Source organism: Staurois parvus, unplaced genomic scaffold (assembly GCF_062004578.1).
Source record: "Staurois parvus isolate SC_StPar_1 unplaced genomic scaffold, SC_StPar_1.0 ptg000540l, whole genome shotgun sequence".
NCBI lineage: Eukaryota > Metazoa > Chordata > Amphibia > Anura > Ranidae > Staurois > Staurois parvus.
In genome coordinates, this window is record NW_028318336.1 from 744,326 (window position 1) to 764,742 (window position 20,417).

The 20,417-nt window shown below is 44.9% G+C and overlaps 2 protein-coding genes across 3 annotated transcripts in view; one reads left to right on the top strand and one right to left on the bottom strand.

The window, feature by feature from the left end:
* The window catches only part of LOC149451417 (uncharacterized), a 502,187-nt gene that overhangs the window by 169,547 nt on the left and 312,223 nt on the right, over positions 1–20,417 (bottom strand). The window contains exon 7 of one of the 2 annotated variants that reach the window (XM_089690705.1): positions 5,608–5,672. The exons of the other annotated variant lie outside the window; for it this stretch is intronic. Coding sequence (XP_089546831.1) covers positions 5,661–5,672 — 12 coding nt within the window. The 3' untranslated portion in view covers positions 5,608–5,660. Of the gene's footprint in view, positions 1–5,607; positions 5,673–20,417 lie in introns of those variants that run through there. 2 annotated transcript variants of the gene reach the window in all.
* The window catches only part of CIMIP7 (ciliary microtubule inner protein 7), a 64,282-nt gene that overhangs the window by 33,667 nt on the left and 10,198 nt on the right, over positions 1–20,417 (top strand). The window lies entirely within an intron of this gene.

Genomic DNA, 20,417 nt, shown 5'->3' on the forward strand with positions numbered 1-20,417 from the left:
TTTCTAAGTTTCCAGGCAGAAAGAACAGTCAAAATGCAGACAGGGGACAGGACAAAGCACTCGGGACAAAATGTATGTGAAATGGTTTGAAACAGCAATGTTATACTATGTAAAATTCGTTTTGAAAAAAATGACATTTTTAAAAAATGTTCAAATTTCCCGCCTCCGGCAGCGCCCGTACGTCTCGACGTCACAGGGACCAGAACACAGAAGCCGGATGCCGGCATCAGCCAAAGGAGATGGCCGGGGATGCTGCAGGGGACACATCGCGGGAGCGAAGGACAAGGTAAGCTCTGCAGGGACTCCCTATGCAGCGCCGCATGGTAAGCCTGAGTGTAGCTCGGGGTTACTGCTTTTGGTACAGAAACTTTACCCCGAGCTACACTCAGGAATACCGCCAGGGAGGTTAAAATCTCACTTTTGGAAACTAAGATTACATACATTTCCACTAAAGCCCAGCTCCAATAGCATTCTTTTATCAGATGGTTGTAATATTTGTGCGTTACTGTGCGCTATGCGTTTTGCTGTGACACCCCTGCTAATCGGGGTGCTATAATTGGCCCTGAAAGTTACACGGAAAGTTGCTGCCATGATAGAATAATGGAGGATTCCAATTCTGACTCCTTTTTTTGAAAATGGTAATTGTTGTTTTGCTGATCCACAGGTTGAAAGTGGAACCAGGGGCGGACTGACAAATCACGGGGCCCCCAGGCAATAGGAAATCATGGGGTCCCTGTGTCCTCGCCCACATTCAAACCACACAAAAAAAGCCTATAAAAGGTACCAGGGACATCTCATGGGGCCCCCTACTGACCCCAGGCCCTCGGGCAGTGCCTGAGTGCCTAATTGGTCAGTCCGCCCCTGAGTGGAACTAAAACCTTCTAAAGAAACTTTGCTGACAGGTAGGCTGTTATTGCAGAAGAGACTTTGGTGTCCTTTTATGACACTGAGATCAGTGGCGATCCTGAGGATCGTTGCTTATCTCAGATCATTAGTGGTTTAGGAAACAAAGGTGATCAGCTGAGAACATGTTGGATACACAGAATATAACTGGATATAACATTTATAGGTAAAGTTGATCCAGGGAATATCCGATTACCTCTCGGGGGATCAGGAAATAATTTTTTTCCCTGCAGGAGCAAATTGGATCATGCTTTGCTGGTTTTTTTTGCCTTCCTCTGGATCAACTGTGGGTGTAGGATTATAACTTTTTTTTTTTTTAATGGTTGAACTGGATGGACTTTTGTCTTTTTTCAGCCAGACTAACTATGTAACCTATATTGAAAAATCAAAGAAAGAGGATGCACCAGCCCAGCACATTACCTTTATAGACCTTTTATTGTAGTAATAAAATAGATGTATATTCACAAACAGCTGCATAGCACAAGCTCAACAGAATGATACAGAGTCTGTGCTGTCTGATCCGCTGCACGTGTTCCAAGAGTTCCAGAGTTTTAGCTCTGATGAAGAGGGGACTCTTCCCTTGAAACGCGTAGGTACGGTGTCTATTTATGCTTAAAGAATGGATAAGTGAAGGTTTATTGGTACCTGAGTATCACACTTGAGTGCAGGAGATTGCCTGTATCTGTCGGCATACTCACCTATATGGCTGCAGCATTCCTGCGATGCTGCAGCTGTCCCCCGCTGGGTATAAGCCAAACCACATGATCGCTCAGTTCTTGGTCCGCTCTGAGCAGAGAGCGATGACTCTCAGTCACCACTCTCTGCTCTGCCTGTCAGGGAATGGGAAGATCGCCTTGGCGATCGAATCTGCACATGCGTAGAATCCTGACAAGACATACAGGCAGGCAGGCACTAGGACCCAGGCGCGCCTGTCACCAATGACGGCACCGGGCATGCACTAGGACCCAGGAGCGCCTGTCAGGAGTTGGGCGGCCTATTTAAACCCAGCTCTTGCAATGCTCAAGTGCCGTATGGTCTTACCTGTTACCTGTGTTCCTGTTTGATCCAGTGTTCCTGAATACCTTGTTGCCGACCCAGCCTGTTCCTGATACTGCTGTCTTCTCCTGCTCTGATCCCTGGCTTGTCTGACCATTCTCCTGCTTAACCCTGCACGTTCTGATCTACTGTTAACGAACCCGGCTTGTGACCTGTTTATTCCTCTGCCTGCTGATTTTGTACCACGCTGCCACCACTGTTACAGACCCAGCCTGCCTGACGCTGCTCTTGTGACCTCCTCACATCAGACTCTCACCTGCTATACACCTCCAACGGTGCTTCTACCACAGCTGGGTGAACTCAAGGGCTGCGACCTGGTCTCGGCCTGCTCCAAGTCCATCCCCACCATCAGGGGCCCTGGTGAACAAGCAGGTAGGGACTTAGATTCCGCGCCTTGGGGGAATCCGGTCTGTGGAGTGCTAGAGGCTATAGGATCCCTGACACTGCCCCTCCATCACTCACTGGTGCCCTGGGCTGTGGAGGGGGCAGGAGCGGCAGACTCAGGTCTCAGCAGCACACTCAGAGGCTGAGCCAGCTGTCAGTCAGGCAGGGGTGGGCAGGAGGGGCGGCAGCCCTGGGCACTGTGGTATCATGAGGAGATTGGGGGTAAAGGGTATTGTGTTGAAAGGGGGAATTTTTTTGGGGGGGGCAGCAAGGAGTATGAATTGTTCTAGAAGGGGAAATTTGGAGGGAAGGGTGCTAGGAGTGGTGATTTAGTGGGATCTGTGTTTGGATGGGGGAGGGGGAAGAGGATTTACTCTATGGTACAGGGGGAAGGGGATTTGTGCTAGTTGGGATGATTGGGGCATATTTGTGCTAGAAGGGAAAATTTGAGGGTGAATTTTGCTAGGATGGGGGACTGGGTAGGGAATTTGTGCTGGGAAGGGGGGGATTTGGAGTGGGAGGAGAGGATTTGTGCTCAGAAAGGAAATCTGAGGTGTGGAGGATTTGGGATTGGGATGGGGGGGCAAATAATTTTGAGGATTTTAGCAGAAGGGAGATTTGTACAGGGAAGATGGGGGGTTTATGCTTAGGAGTTTTTTGGAGGGCGGAGGGGATTTGCTCGGACATCATGCATGGGAAGGAAATCTGAGGTGTGGAGGATTTGGGATGGGGGACAAATAATTGTGGAAATTTCAGCAGAGGGCAGATTTGTACTGGGAGAATGGGGGATTTATGCTTAGGGGTTTTTTTGTGGGGTCGAGGGGATTTGCTCGGACATCATGCGTGGGCGGGCGGGGGGGGGGCGTGTGGGACATTTTGGCATGCTCCCTGAGCTCTAGATGATGCTGTCCAGCAACTATAGTCAGGCATCTGAGTGGATCCTGACATTACTCTCTGGATTCTTCCAGAGTCTGAAGTGGCTCTGTGATGAGCTTGCTTTGGGCTGTGTGTGGGGGGGGGGGTGGGGGGGGTCTGGGCGGTTGGGACATTTTGGCATGTTCGCCCTGGGCTCTAGATGATGTTGTCCAGGCACTGCAGTCAGGCATCTGAGTGGTTCTCGACATTACTGTCTGGATCCTTCCAGAGTCTGGAGTGGCTCTGTGATGAGCCTGCTTTCGGCTGCGTGGGGGGGGGGTCGTGGCGGTTGGGACATTTTGGCACGTTCGCCGTGGGCTCTAGATGATGTTGTCCAGGCACTGGAGTCAGGCATCTGCGTGGATCCCGACATTACTGTCTGAATCCTTCCAGAGTCTGGAGTGGCTCTATGATGAGCCTGCTTTCGGCTGCTTCTTCACTGCTGCGACCCAGAAGAGACATATGGGCAAAAAAGCTATAGCCATGCTTCTCTTCGAAAACAACATTTGAAATTACAATAACATATTAAATATCATATGAGAGTTTAGTAATTAGGTTTTTACAACTATATGACAATTATTTGTTGAATTAATGGGACAGAATCACCGATCTCGTACAAACAGGAAAGGTCTGTGCTCGGAATACATCTGGTCCTGCACATGGACCTGCCACCAAAAAAAAAGAATAATAATAATAATACAGTGCTGGCAGTTGCCTGAGAACGGACCATTAATGAAAGTGCCTTCATCTGAAGCTGACTGCACCAGCCAGCAAAATCCGCCCTTAATGCTTCTCCTTGGCAACTGCAGTAAATTAGCCTCATCACAGAGAACTGAATGTATCACACTGCGTTAGTGTACTGCGTATGCACCTCGGCGAGTCCCGTAACCCGCTAGAAGCATTGTCCCTGGTGCCCAGTGATTAGGTTTGTGTGTTTGAATTCTAAATTGGGCATTTAATTTCATAGCAGTAAGCTGAAGCTCTCAGCTCTAGAGATTACAAACAGTAATAAACGAGCCTCTTCCTTCCACTACGCATTCCCTAAGTACATATTTTTATAGCTCCTCATTCTTCGGAATGACATGCAGACTCTACAGCCACAGAGAAGCCAATTATCTGTATAATCAGGCATTGCTTTACTTCACGTTGCACAATAGAAAGATGCGGGTGTTAGTTTGCACCCGCAGAGAAAACTGTAGTGGCTGCCCAGAGTAACAAATTGGGAGTATTGTTTCATTTCAGAATATACAAATACAGGTGGTGGCATTGCTGATATTGGGCTTGGCCGTACCCGGAAGGCAGTTGTCATTTCTGGGCCAGTTAAATGCAAAATGGATTTTCCCTGCAAAGGTGGGGGGCATGCTCGTGACATGGCCATGTTAGATCAGAAACATTGACCAAATATGACCATGTGGCCATGTTATGTCAATGATGTCACAAGTATCCCTGCCCCCTTTTGCACGTGTAACTGGGGTGGGAGTAGAGAATGTTCTGCCCACAGTCCATTGGCCAGCTGAATTCTGGGTTTAGATCGAACCTGGAGCCGAATCCAAGCTCATCCCTATTGGGGAAGCTGTATCTGAGTTTTATGTTGCTACTTTTAGTCGTAGTTTAGATGTTCATGTTTATGGTTCACTTAGCTTTCCCCCTCCCTAGCAGCATATACCTACCTTCCCTTTTCCCCATCTGCTGTTTTCTTCCACCACCAGAACCAAAAAGAGGAAGCTCTCTACAAACTTACATCCTTCCCATATGGAAGATAAATATATTTTAAATATATTTCAAAAATATCCCTCCCAAATATATTGACATATATTTGAAATACTACAATTTCGGCCATATTATATATATATATATATATATATATATACATACAGTGGGGATCGAAAGTTTGGGCACCCCAGCTAAAAATTTGTATTAATGTGCATAAAGAAGCCAAGGAAAGTTGGAAAAATCTCCAAAAGGCATCAAATTACAGATTAGACATTCTTATAATATGTCAACAAAAGTTAGATTTTATTTCCATCATTTACACTTTCAAAATAGCAGAAAACAAAAAAATGGCGTCTGCAAAAATTTGGGCACCCTGCAGTATTTATAGCATGCACTGCCCTCTTTGCAAAGCTGAGACCTGCCAGTGTCATGGATTGTTCTCAATCATCATCTGGGAAGACCAGGTGATGTCAAGCTCAAAGGTTTTAAATGCCCAGACTCATCTGACCTTGCCCCAACAATCAGCACCATGGGTTCTTCTAAGCAGTTGTCTAGAAAACTGAAACTGAAAATAGTTGACACTCACAAAGCTGGAGAAGGCTATAAGAAGATAGGAAAGCGTTTTCAGATGTCAATATAATCTGTTCGGAATGTAATTAAGAAATGGCAGTCATCAGGAACAGTGGAAGTTAAAGCAAGATCTGGAAGACCAAGAAAAATATCAGACAGAACAGCTCGCAGGATTGTGAGAAAAACAATTCAAAACCCACGTTTGACTGCACGATCCCTCCAGAAAGATCTGGCAGACACTGGAGTTGTGGTACACTATTCCACTATAAAGAGATACTTGTACAAATATGGTCTTCATGGAAGAGTCATCAGAAGAAAACCTCTTCTACGTCCTCACCACAAAAATCATCGTTTGAACTTTGCAAATGAACATATAGACAAGCCTGATGCATTTTGGAAACAAGTTCTGTGGACCGATGAGGTTAAAATTGAACTTTTTGGCCGCAATGAGCAAAGGTACGTTTGGAGAAGAAGGGGCACAGAATTTAATGAAAAGAACCTCTGTCCAACTGTTAAGCATGGGGTTGGATCAATCATGCTTTGGGGTTGTGTTGCAGCCAGTGGCACAGGGAACATCTCACGAGTAGAAGGAAAAATGGATTCAATAAAATTTCAGCAAACTTTGGATGGTAACTTGATGCCATCTGTGAAAAAGCTGAAGTTAAAGAGAGGATGGCTTCTACAAATGGATAATGATCCTAAACACACCTCGAAATCCACGAGGGATTACATCAAGAGGCGTAAACTGAAGGTTTTGCCATGGCCTTCACAATCTCCTGACCTCAACATAATTGAAAATCTATGGATAGACCTTAAAAGAGCAGTGCGTGACAGACAGCCCAGAAATCTCAAAGAACTGAAAGACTTTTGTAAGGAAGAATGGGCAAAGATACCTCAAACAAGAATTGAAAGACTCTTGGCTGGCTACAAAAAGCGTTTACAAGCTGTGATACTTGCCAAAGGGGGCAGTACAAGATATTAACTCTGCAGGGTGCCCAAACTTTTGCAGACGCCATTTTTTTGTTTTCTGTTATTTTGAAAGTGTAAATGATGGAAATAAAATCTAACTTTTGTTGACATATTATAAGAATGTCTAATCTGTAATTTGATGCCTTTTGGAGATTTTTCCATCTTTCCTTGGCTTCTTTATGCACATTAATACAAATTTTTAGCTGGGGTGCCCAAACTTTTGATCCCCACTGTATATATATATATATATATATATATATATATTTTATTTTATTTTTTTCATATATATATATATATATATATACACTGCATGCTGAAATGTGTTTTTATATATTACAAATTATATGACAGATATTGTAGTATGATGCTTCAGCAATAAAAATCCTGTCTTCTCGCAAATTGTGTGTATGGAGAGTGGAGTAAAGAAGACCTCCAGTTTAAAAGAAAAATGGAAAGCCAGCAGCTACAAATACTGTAGATGCTGAATTTTAATATACAGATTCCTACCAGCCCAGGGATCCAGCGCTGTGTTCTCCTGGGACTGTTCTTTGCTGGTCTTCGGGTCCCCAGCGCTGCCATCTTGACTATGGAAAGCCAGCTGTGACTACTTGATGCTTCACATCTGGCTCTTCACTTTGCATGTGCGAGATGCGCTCCGCTTTTGTGAATGCATCTGCAGTCTCTTGGGACCAGGGGCGGACTGACAACTCATGGGGCCCCCGGGCAATAGGAGATCATGGGGCCCCTGTGTCCTTGACCACACTCAAAAAAGCCTATAAAAAAGGTACGAGGTGTATTTCATGGGGCCCCCTGCTGACCCCGGGCCCTCGGGCAGTGCCCGAGTGCTCGAATGGTCAGTCCACCCCTGCTTGGGACAGGTGACATGTCCCAGGAGGTTGCTTGGGTGAGCTTCCATTTGGCAGGCCTAGGAAGTGGACCTGCCAGAAATAGGTACCCGCTCCCCAAAAAAAGCCTGTAATATAGGCGGGGAAGCCGTCATGCACATGGGACGCTTTGGCCCTCATGCACATGGGACGTTTTGATGACGCTGGTAACATTAGCTGTGTAAAGTCACTTTAAAAACGTAAACTTTTCAGCTTTTTTTTAACGTTTTTGCATTAGCGTTTTGCCATGATTAGCGTTTTGCCATGACTACCGGCGGTTTACCGTTTTGCAGTGTTAGAGCATTTTTACAGCTGAAAAACTCCTCTAGAAACCCACTAGTTTTGGGTTTTTTTCCAGCTAGAAAACGTCCCAGCCAAAAAATGTTGATTCCAGTCTATGTGTGTATGGACACATAGGATAACATGCTGGGGGGGTTTACTGGCTGTAGAAAAAAATCTAAAACGCCAAAAACAAGTGCCAAGTTGCACCCTATTGTCGGCAATTACAGCAGTTCTGACTTGGTCGGAGCCGCACCGATTTCAAAGCCGGGTTTGATTTGACCGGGGTCTAAGGCTAGGTTCACACCCCTGTGTGTTGGGATTGATGCATTTTGCATTATTTTTCCAATAGGAAAGTATTGAATTTGACGCAACTTTGATGTGACTTTGGACGGGTGCAACTTGGGTGCTTCTTTGTATGGGGTCAACTTTGATGCAACTTTGGATGGGTGCGACTTTTTTTTTGCGAATAGGAAAGTATGACAGTCCTGTTCATGTAGTTTGACTTTGATGTGACTTTCATGCTACTTGAGTGCCAGAGAGTCGCATCAAAGTCGCACTGCATGAACAGAACTGTCATACTTTCCTATTCGCAAAAACAGAAATGCATTAAAAAAGCATCACTTGCATTTTTGGTGCAGTTCCATTAAAGACTATTGCATAAAAAAAAGCAATCTTCTGCGGGAAAAAAGTCCCTAACCCTTTAAAAAAAAAGCGCACCGGTTCAAAACACACAGATGTGAAGTAGATTTACAAATCATGTTAAATGGACCGCAGTGCATTTCTGTAAATTGGAAAACGCACTAAAAGCACATAAGTGTTAACCTAGGGTAAGTCACCGTCCTGGAACAAGTATGTAGGACAGTTTCAACAGACTCCATCCTTGTTCCTTGTAGCGAGGAGAGGGTGATGGTGACAGTCCCGGAACCGGTGTCCTGAAAAACAAGTCCTCAGCTTCTTTATTTCTATACCAAAAAGTTCTGTTTAACCCCTTGGCACCATACGCACGCAAATATGCGGCCTCTCAGCAGCTTGGCCTTGGCGCTGAGGGGCTGCATATTTGCATACCCAATGTAAACAACAGATGTGCCCAGAGCTCGCGCCCTGCTTTCTGATCATGTGACCGCCATGACAGCCAATCACGGCGGTGACATGACCCTAAACCCCGCCTCCCGGTGTCACAAACTCCTTAAAGGGCCGGCAGGCGCCAATGGGTTAAAAGTCAAAGGAGCTGATTTACTAAAGGCAAAAAGATTGTGCAAGTGCAGTAAATGAGATAAAGCTTCTGTGATGGGAGTCACTTTGGGTGGGGGGCCCATGGAACACAGCCCCCTTTAGAGAGGTGGGGAGACCCCTGTCTCAGTTCCCCATATCCCTCTTATGTTTAAGTCACTCTGTGCCTGTTAGGGGTACAGGGTGGAATGTCCTGCTATTGTGTAGACATGTATAGGTGGGGTGTGGGGGTTGTTCATTGTTCACTGCCATGTGGCTGCATCCCATTGTTCTATTGTGTGCCTGGCTTGGGAGCAAACTATTATGGGATGTATGTGTTTGTGCATTGGCTTGGTGGGGGGTGCTTCCGGCAGCCCTTCCCCCTGATAGGACTGCCCGCTCATGTGTTTCCTGTTACTGAGTGTGTATTTCCCCGCCCTGTGTATATATCTTGTATCTATGTTAAAATAAAGCAGTCTATCTCCTGGAATCCTTCAAGTCTGGTGCTGTCTCCTCTTGTATGGTCAGCGGTGGTGTCCGTGGATCTGTGTTTGGACAGGGAAGCGGGAGTCTACCAGAAATACCCTTGTGCAGTCGGCGTCCGGTTCTGTTACAGCTTCACTTTACAAAGAATACCCAATCACATGCAAGGAAAGTAAAACAACAGCATTTTTGCTTGCACATGATTGGACGATGGAAGTCAGCAGAGCTTCCCCTCGTTTACTAAGTTCTGGAGCAACTGCACTTGCAGAGTGCGCAGTCTATTTGCCTTTAGTAAATCCACCCCAAAATCGTAATTGGTTGCTCCACATTCATTTGCAGACCAGCCTCATTTTTTTGCACAGGCTTTCTCCAAAGCACAGACTGAACAGAGTAGGCTTTCAGAAGCCAAAATCTGCGTGCGACGATTAAAGTTCTTTTTCCTCACAATGCTGCAAGGTGATGGCTTTGATTCCAGGCATGGCGATAATTAGGGAGCTGTTGATAAGCGAGATTTTCTCCATGGAAATTATTAGCAGCGATGATAATTATTAGCAGCGATGATAATTACTGTAGTGATTATCTTCTAAAACAGAGAGGCCTTTCACACATGGGTGGTTCATTTACTGTAAATAGAATATAATGACAGGGAGTGTTTTTAAAAGGGAAACCATTGTACGTTATCAGAAAGTATTCATTTTGTTTTGTTTATGGCATTTATCTGCAATTAATTTATGGTAATTTTCATATTCATTACATACTTGAGCTGGCCATTGATGGATCCAAATTTGGCCGGTTCAGCGGGGCTGGCTTCGGCTCTCAGGCGCACGTTGAAAAACAGAGCCAGCTGTCAATCCTGCAGCTGGGTGGATCCCAGCAATGCTGTCAGGATCCTTCCAGAGCCTGGCGTGGCTTCCCCGTCAGCTGAGAATGGGCAATAACCCACTATAAGCTGGAAGAGGTCAAAAGTATGGTGCTCCTGTGACGCACAAGAGAAATATGGCCAAGAAAAGCTTTGACCATACTTCTCTTTTAATATTTAATGCACAGAATGACAGTCTCTAGAGGCGCCCCCTGTTTTTATGTCAGTCATGTGTCTGAACTGTCCTGGGCAAAGAATGGTACAGTGCCGTCATTGCCGAACTGGAAATGCAAGTTGCCTAGTAGCCATGATGGTTCAGTGACTTCAGTCCTTTGAGTCACTGGCCTGGAACAAGAATGTAGATGAGGAGTTCTATCCTCACTGCCTGCATGCTTGTTACAGATGTAGTGCACACCCCGACAGGCTTCGCTGATCTGTTCCAGGTTCTCTTCCCAAAAGGGTGTACAAGCAGCCAGGCACACAACAACTCAGTCTCACGACTCAATGACCAGCCAGGGAAGGTCTTTTTATGGATTAATGCTTATTGAACTTGGATGGGGTCAGGGGCGGACTGACAACTCATGGGGCCCCCAGGCAATAGGGGATCATGGGGCCCCTGTGTCCTTGGCCAAACTAAAAAAAGCCTATGAAAAAGGTACCAGGGGCATCTCATGGGGCCCCCTAATGACCCCGGGCCCTCGGGCAGTGCCCGAGTTTCCAAATGGTCAGTCCGCCCCTGGATGGGGTGCAGAGTGAGCTTTGGTATGCTCCATATTCAGTGCCCAAAGAAACCAGAGGACACCCTTTGTCTTCTCTACACTCCTCAGGATAATTCATTCCCCTCTTGGCAGACAATAGGAGAAAAGATTGGGTCTTCAAGCAGAGTAAGGGTCCCACTACAGCAACACTGGAGCAGATGCTAAAAGGGTTAGAGCAGCAAACAGTTACTAGGGTCCCCCGTATACTTGGATACCTCTGTCCAGTATCGACCAGACACTTCTGTGAATTTCTAGGCCAGATCCTCAGTGAACCCCCTTTGATTTGTCTCCAGCTTCTTTCAGAAAGTAGGCCCCACAGCTGGGATCTCGATAAACTCCTGCAGCCCTTCAAGCTGGGGTCTTCTCCTCCTGGACAAGAGCCCTGCTGTTCCAGGTCCCAGACTATTTATGCTTTCGCAGCCACCTACTGGGCATCCTCTCCCCCAGTTGTTGGCTGGGACCACATGAATATTCAAGCTCAGGGTCTACCCTCTTCAAACCCACTACATTCTAGAATGTAGTGGGTTGGCTGCGGCTTGGGCTCCTCCTGTTTCTCCCATAGCTCTCCCTCCCCAGCCACCAGCAGCTCTCTCCCTTCAGCCTCCAGCGGTTCCACATGTGATGTTGCTGACCAATCAGATGCCATCAAGCCCGTACTGTCAGCACTGCAAGGTGAGGAGAGAAAGTCACGAGAATTTCAAATCCCTGGACCCGTGAAGTGTCTTTTCATTGTCTGACATCAGGGATCGGCATTCTGGTACAGCGGGACCAGGGGGGATGGGAAGGGGGTCCAGTGGATGACTGGAACTGCTGGAGGCTGGGGGGAAGAGAACCACTGGAGGCTGGCCATAGGAGAGGCAGGAGGAGCCCAAGCTTCGGATGTTGATGTTCACAGTAAGATCGGGAGCTGGAGCTCTTGGAACCCTTCATGCAGAGAGGTTTCCCGCACCGCACCTGTTTGAACTCAAAGTCACTATGGCAAGCCTAGGTTTACACAGGGGCTGTGCAGGAAACCGCATGCGATTCGGACAAGAATCGTGCAGCATTCCTGTTCAAGTCGCATGCAATTCTTTGCAGTGCAATTTGAGTCCATTCATTTTGTATGGGCTCAAATCGCACTGCAAAGGTATCGGTTTTGGTATCGGGAGCATTCATATGAGTAATAATACTTCTGCAAGTACTCGGTATCGGCAGCGATACCGGTATTGGTGCAACCCTCTACAACAGGAAATGAAAGTAAATCTCCTAGAAGCTGTTTGGATAGGCAAGAACAAATCAGGGTAAATGCGGCTAAATACTTCTAGCAAACCAAGATTCGGATATATAAGAACCTTCACAGTCTTATGTCTACAGCCAGAATCATTTTTATACAGTATGTAAGGATTAAAACTCCTTTTCTGCCATCTGCGCCCCATTGGGGCGATTCTCCTTCATTCTCATTTCTTTAGACACATTTAGAAGTGAGAGAAAAATTCTCTAAAGTGAAGGGAAAACCTCTCTTAGATAGCCTTCATGAGAACAGGTGTCAAATCGTAATGTAAAACAAGTTCACACATCCTAAATGTGGTGCTAAAAACTAATGATAGAGGCCTCCTCAGGAGTCTCCCAATAATCCAGTAATTGAAAATAATGAAGGTAGCACAGCAGAATAGTGGTTCAATAGTTATATTTGCAAAATATCAAGAAGTATATAAAATATGGAAAGACATATAAGTACATCAGGCCATATAAGCCATCCCAGACTCCACTTTACTTAAAGCAACCAATATTATCTATAAATGAATGATGCAGTTTATAGTAGATGGGAGCTACTGTAATCCAGGGCTTAACATTTCAAATTCTGAGCTACTAGCCAGGTCTTAAGAGTTACTCTCCACCAACAAACACACACAGAGACACCTGTACACACACACACAGACATGTACATACACACAAAACCACATACACACACAGAAACATGTACACACATGCACAGAGACACATGTACACACACACACATACATACATACACATGTATACACACACAGGCACGTACAGAAATGTATACACACAGATACATGTACACACGCACAGACACATGTACATACATACAGACACATGTATATACATACACAGACACATGTACATACATGCACATGTACGTACAAACACACACACACATGTGCATGCACACACACACATACAGTCATGGCCGAAATTGTTGGCACCCTTGATATTTTTCCTGAAAATCAAGTATTTCACACAAAAAAGGTATTGCATTAACACATGTTTTGCTATACACATGTTTATTCCCTTTGTATGTATTGGAACAAATATAAAACAGAGGCAGAAAAGCAAATATGACATAATGTCACACAAAACCCCAAAAATGGGCTGGACAAAAGTATTGGCACCCTTAACTTAATATTTGGTTGCACACCCTTTGGAAAACATAACTGAAATCAGTCGCTTCCTATAACCATCAATAAGCTTCTGACACCTCTCACCCGGAATTTTGGACCACTCTTCCTTTGCAAACAGCTCCAGGTCTCTCTTATTGGAAGGACACCTTTTCCCAACAGCAATTTTAAGATCTCTCCACAGGTGTTCAATGGGATTTAGATCTGGGCTCATTGCTGGCCACTTCAGAACTCTCCAGCGCTTCTTTGCCATCCATTTCTGAGTGCTTTTTGACGTATGTTTGGGGTCATTGTCCTGCTGGAAGACCCAGGATCTTGGACGCAAACCCAGCTTTCTGACACTGGGCCCTACAGTGCGACCCAAAATCCTTTGGTAATCCTCAGATTTCATGATGCCTTGCACACAGTCAAGGCACCCAGTGCCAGAGGCAGCAAAACAACCCCAAAACATCATTGAACCTCCACCATATTTTACCGTAGGTACTGTGTTTTGTTCTTTGTAGGCCTCATTCCGTTTTCGGTAAACAGTAGAATGATGTGCTTTACCGAAAAGCTCTATCTTGGTCTCATCTGTCCACAAGACGTTTTCCCAGAAGGCTTTTGGCTTACTCAAGTACATTTTGGCAAACTGTAGTCTTGCTTTTTTATGTCTCTGTGTCAGCAGTGGGGTCCTCCTGGGTCTCCTGCCATAGCGTTTCATTTCATTTAAATGTCGACGGATAGTTCGCGCTGACACTGATGCTCCCTGAGCCTGCAGGACAGCTTGAATGTCTTTGGAACATGTTTGGGGCTGCTTATCCACCATCCGGACTATTCTGCGTTGCAATCTTTCATCAATTTTCCTCATCCGTCCACGACCAGGGAGATTAGCTACAGTGCCATGGGTTGCAAACTTCTTGATAATGTTGCGCACTGTGGACAAAGGCAAATCTAGTTCTCTGGAGATGGACTTGTAACCTTGAGATTGTTGATATTTTGCCACAATTTTGGTTCTCAGGTCCTCAGACAGTTCTCGTCTCCTCTTTCTGTTGTCCATGCTTAGTGTGGCACAGACAGACACACAATGCAAAGGTTAAGTGAACGTCTCTCCTTTTTATCTGCTTTCAGGTGTGATTTCTATATTGCCCACACCTGTTACTTGCCCCAGGTGAGTTTACAGGAGCATCACATGCTTGTAACATTCTTATTTATCCGCAGTTGTGAAAGGGTGCCAATACTTTTGTCCAGCCCATTTTTGGAGGTTTGTGTGACATTATGTCGAATTTGCTTTCTTTCCTCCCTTTTTTTGTTTTGTCCCAATACACACAAAGGGAATAAACATGTGTATAGCAAAACATGTGTTAATGCAATACGTTTCGTGAGAAATACATGATTTCCTGGAGAAATATCAAGGGTGCCAACAATTTCGGCCATGACTGTACATGTACATACACGCAGACACATGTACAGATACACAAATGCACAGGCACACAGACACATGTACATGCATACACAGACACACACAAACACACACACATGTACACACACGCGCACCCCCCCCCCCCATAAAAAGAGTTGCAGTACTTCGTTGTTCACTCACAGAGCCAGGTACTGCACTACACACACTCCTTCCTTTGCTTTCACTGCGGTCAGCTATTGAGCAGTCTGACAGCTCCCAGTGCCAATGACAGTTCCGGCCTGAGCTCTGAGCCTGCTCAGCAAGATGGCCCTGGGGAACACACTCGCCCCCAAGATAATTTCCACTGGCGAGCAGGCGAGTGGAAATTTCAAGGCCTGCTATAATCCACATCAAAACATACAATGGTTATATATATCGAAGCTGGAGAGTTCAAAATCTGGTGCACTTCTGCATAGAAACCAATCAGCTTCCGTTTTTTTTTTTTCCAAAGCTCCACCCAAAAGGGGAAGTTCTGCTTTAAGCCTTTGTCCCCCGCTCCCCATTAAGGATTGGCACCTTTGGGGAGCGGGTACCCAAATTTGACAGGTACCCGCTTCCCACTTCCGCTGCGATCGCCTAGGCCTCCCCCCCTCCCTTTTCGTAGTCTTCTAGGACACGTGACAGGTCCCAGAAGACTACAAGGCCATTCACAAAGCGTAGCGTGTCTCGCGCATGCGCAGTGGGCACCCGACTGTGAAGCCACAAGCTGTCACAGCTGGGTGCTCACACTGAAGATGCCGGCGCCGGGGAGAGAAGACGGCCGGTGAAACCAGTGGTGGTGAGGACACCGCAGGACCGAGGGACAGGTAAGTGTCTGTATTTTAAAAGTCAGCAGCCAGTTTTTGTAGCTGCTGACTTTTATTTTTTTTTTTCAGGTGGAACTCCGCTTTAAGGCCCCTTTCACACCGGTGTTCCGTTTTTTTCATCAGCTTAATCATGTTTTTTCCATGAAAAAAACAGATCAGTTCGCATCAGTTTTTCATTAGTTTACATCCGTTTTTCATCCGTTTACATCCGTTTTTGTCCTTTTACATCTGTTTTTCATCCGTTCCATTTTTTTAACGGAAGAAAAATAGGGTTTTCTTCCATTAAAAAAAAACGGATGTTAACGGATACGGAAATTAACGGATGAAAACAGATGATCATCGGTTTACATCCGCTAGTCCATAGAAATACATGGGTGGCCGTTTTTCATCCGTAAAAAGGGGCCTAATTTAATAAAACAAGCTGAAGTTAGAAGCTGATTGGCTACCATGCACAGCTGCACCAGATTCTCAGAGCACCAGTTGTAGTAAATCTCCCCCACAGATACCATTAGGTCAAGGAGGTCACCCGTAACAGATGGATTGGTGTGTCATGTTTCAGAGCATGAACCCATTTCTCAATGCTAGTTTCACTTGAACCTTGAGAAAGGTGTTCAGGACCTGAAACATGGTCATCCACCTCCATCTGTACCAGGGGTCCTCGTTGTGCTATTGGTAGCTGTATATTTGTCTTGTCAATATTTCTTTTATGTAAAAATCACAAGTTAGGGTTGCGCCGATGCTGGGTTTTTTTTTTTTTTTTTTTTTATAATTTCCTTTTTATTAAGTTTTAAAGAGTGTACAAAAAACAGAATTTCATAGAATTGTAAAAGAACAATCGTAAGGCAATGAAAGTACAAAGAAACAGGCTCATCGATGAGATGCATATAGGTACATACAATGTTAGTGCATAGCAGTGAATTAGCCATCATTTTCAGATAATTCAGTAGACAAGTCAGAAACGGAAAGATCCCACGGTTCCCAAACTGCTTCAAAGATGGTGGAGTTAGCATGTAAGGCAGTGAGGTACTCCATTCTTTTGATCTCTACTATAACCTTCACCAATTCCGAACATGTAGGAGGTTTAGTAGAAAGCCAATGCATGGGAATGGTTCTTCTGGCCGCTGTTAAAACATGGGAGGAAAGTTTCCTGGCAAATTTGGAGAGGCTTGGTATAGGTAGGCCCAGCAAAAAATGGATGGGCTGAAATGGAATAGGAGCCTGTAAAAGTAGCTGCCGATGCTGGTTTTTTACTGGCGAGTATGAGTATTGATACCTTTGTGGTGAAATTTGAGGCCAGACAAAATGAATGGGCTCAAATCACACTGCAAAGAATCACATGCGATATGAACAGGGATGTGGTAGGATTTCTGTTCATATCGCATACGTTTTCCCTCGCCGCTCCTGTGTGAACCCAGTATTGAAAGACAGGGAAGCGCCATTTATTAATGCAGCAATGGCCAAACAGTTTATTACAAAATGTTATAACAACACACATGTTAAAAGTACATATCTCTCAAATCCAAAACCACAGTCGCTTGTGGTCACAAGGCTGGAGGAGATGTATAGGTTGTCCTTCCCTAAGCTGGCATCACTTCCTATACCCATGTGTGCACTCAAAGCTGGTTTACAGGGGTCCTGGAACTTCCTACATCTCCGCAAAGGTATTGGTTTCGGGTATCGTGAGCATTTGTAGGAGTATGGGTACTCCTGCAAGTACTCGATATCGGTGCAACCCTATCACAGGTGTGATAAGCTAGAGCAGTCTTTCTCAATCTGGGTGCCCAGGCACCCTGGGGTGCCTTGAGGTTTCTTTAGGTGTGCCTTGGCAAAATGTCTAAAAATTGCCCAAAACTTGTATACAAGCCAGCGGGTGGAACAAGCCTGCCTTTTAGTTACATAAAGCCACAGGCCTTCATTGTCCACCATTATGACCTTCTAGCCACCGGCATCCTGACAACCAATTGTCTTGGACTAGGTCACTTACAGACCATTTACCGTGATCTACCAGTGAGCCAAATTAATATGAGAATACGTGCACGTGGAAGTAAGACACTGACACTTCGCAGTTTGCCAACTTCCTAAAATTCTGTTTTATTGAGGAACTAACAGTATCATTTATAGGGCATATGATGCAGGCAAAGCATATACATTGATTGGGTGAAAAGTCCACTGGGTTTCTGCGTGTTCTTCCATCCGTGTTGATATCTTCCAATCATTGTCCCCAAAGAGACTCATTCCCTTTTATGGGGGTTATTTACATTAAAAGATACTTTTCTCCTAATGAGTCACCAAGGGTGAGACTCCGGATGAAGGCGCCATCTTAATTATCATCATTGTTCTGTCAACCTATATCTGATTGTTTACTTAAGAGAGTAAGGAATTTAAAGAGCAAGAAACAAACAGTAGCAAGACTATAAAATTGTCATTTTACTGATCATCTAATAAAACGTGGACTGTCTATCACAATCCACTACACAATGACATCATCAGTTGATAAGGAGGATGTCAGCTGCCTGCGCAACATCCTAGTTTGACCCTCCCCCGCCCCTCTCCATCAGTGCTGGGGTCACAGTAGCTCAGTGATGGAGGAAAACCGAGGGAAAAGAGAAACATTGGAATACTAGTCAGTACCAGTGTGCAAAAGTGTGTTTGCTTTAGAAGAATAAATCACCTCTAATGTTGGGTGTCCTATATGTGTGGATGTTGCTGTTAGAATAGTTTTTTACATTTTAGAATGGAGTGCCCTTTTAAAATTATGAACAGTCTTGAGGCACCTCATTTTCGAATGGGGTGCCTGAAGACTGTCCATAATTTTAAAGGGTGCCTGGGGACTGTCCAAAATTTTAAAGGGTGCCTTGACTGAACAAAGGTTGAGAAACACTGAGCTAGAGTATAGTAGCCGTTCCAAATATTCTCAGTAACTCTAAGCTTTGGCGCTCTCAGAAAACAGACAACAATATAATGTCATCATAACCTTGACCAAAAAAGGTTTTCACGAGTACACAATGTAGAGGTAAGAAGAAAAGAAAGGAAATTTAAATTATAGTAGAAGACCGGGCTAATACTATCGAAGCTTAAACCTGCTCCCACCCCCATTCTAAGCCCTACACTAATGATCCTGTAAAGGCGAGCTGTATATATTTACCTAATCAAAAAGGCTCTCCAGTCCAATCACATGATCAACTCCCAGTGCCAGTTTCAGGGGAAAGGACGGACAGTGGAAAACAGATGTCTCATTGTAAAAGCCGGCCATACGTGGGTCGAATAACAAAATAATTTTCTTTCGAAAATCTTTTCTAAGAATTTTCGTTCAAATTTCGCACCATTAGTGGGTTACAGAAACGGACGATTTTCGTGTGACCATCAAATTTGAGTGATGCGGCATGTTGGAAATTTTTTTGAAAGACAAACGAATTTCTAATTAATGACAGGAGAATCGTGCAAGAAATGTAATCAAAAAAGAAACGAACATGAGTTGTGACCTGGAAAGAAAAGAAAATTCTTGGCCACAAAAATTATTTTATGCAGCAACAGGAGGTGAAACTGAAGGCTCGGTTGGGCGAATTTCTAAATCAATGGTGGCACCATCAAATTACAAAACGCACAAAATTTCCGATTTTCTAAAGAAAATTAGTTTGGAATTCGACCCATGTCTGGCCTGCATAAGACTATGGGTGACGTCACTACCCAGGAATTGCAGCCGTTGATCTTCTCTCTCCTCTCCCTTAAAGCCGGCTGCTGTGGAGATCACGTGACCTGACTGGAGCGCCTTTAGATTAGGTAAGTCATCTTTACAGGGAAGTTAGTATAGGGCTTAGAATGGAGGTGGGAGTAGGTTCAAGCTTAGTTAGTATTAGCCTGGACTTCAGCTTTAAGAAGTTCAAGAAAGAAGATGCTGGATACAGAGCAGTAACAGGATAACAGAAAACACAGGTAAAGCTCTGGTTCGGTTTGTCTATGGGTACAGTGACGTTGGCAGACTCGGTAGTGAAGCTTCTAAAAAAAAGAGGCATAATGTGGTAGTATGCATTGCATACCAGCACATTATGGAAGACTTACCATAAAATGAAGCCCACCAATGGCACGCTGTCACCACTGCCAGGGCTTCCATCTTTACTTTGTCTTCCTTCCGGGTTCATGGGCTCCGGCCATCTGACTGGTCAAGCCTCGATGACGGCACTCCCAAGCATGCACACAGGAGCCCTGGGCATGGCACAAAACTCTGAAGGAACAGCACAGGTATGCTCTTCCTTCAGAGTTCAGGTGACTTCACCGGCTGGTGCTCTCTGGAATATCTCGTATGTTTAGGAGATATTCATTTTACCTACAGGTAAGCTTCATTATCAGCTTACCTGTAGGTAAAAATAAACATAGTTTACTACCAATGTGGTTCTAAAGTCTAAATGTTTCACCCGAATGCATTCTGAATGTTGCTCATATAGAGATCTCACTTATAGAGTAAATGTACGCATGTCCACAGTCACCATTCACCCTGTTTGGAAGATAGTATTGTCTCTTATTGGGACCCAAGCTTGCCCAAAAAAAGGTTGCTAGTTGGAGCCACCAATTGCAAACATTACTTGTTCATGTTGAAGGTCAACAGGGGTTACCTCTGTGAACATATGACTGCCATGGTACCATTCCAGAATGGCCTTCAGAAATGTGGAAGAGCAGAAAAGGGAAGAGCCTTCTATGTAATTGAGGTGGTGGGTAACTCTGTAGGGGAGAACTCAGAAGAAGCTTTAGGTGGAGTAGGGTTGGGCCCTCAAAATCTGTCACTGGGCTTTAC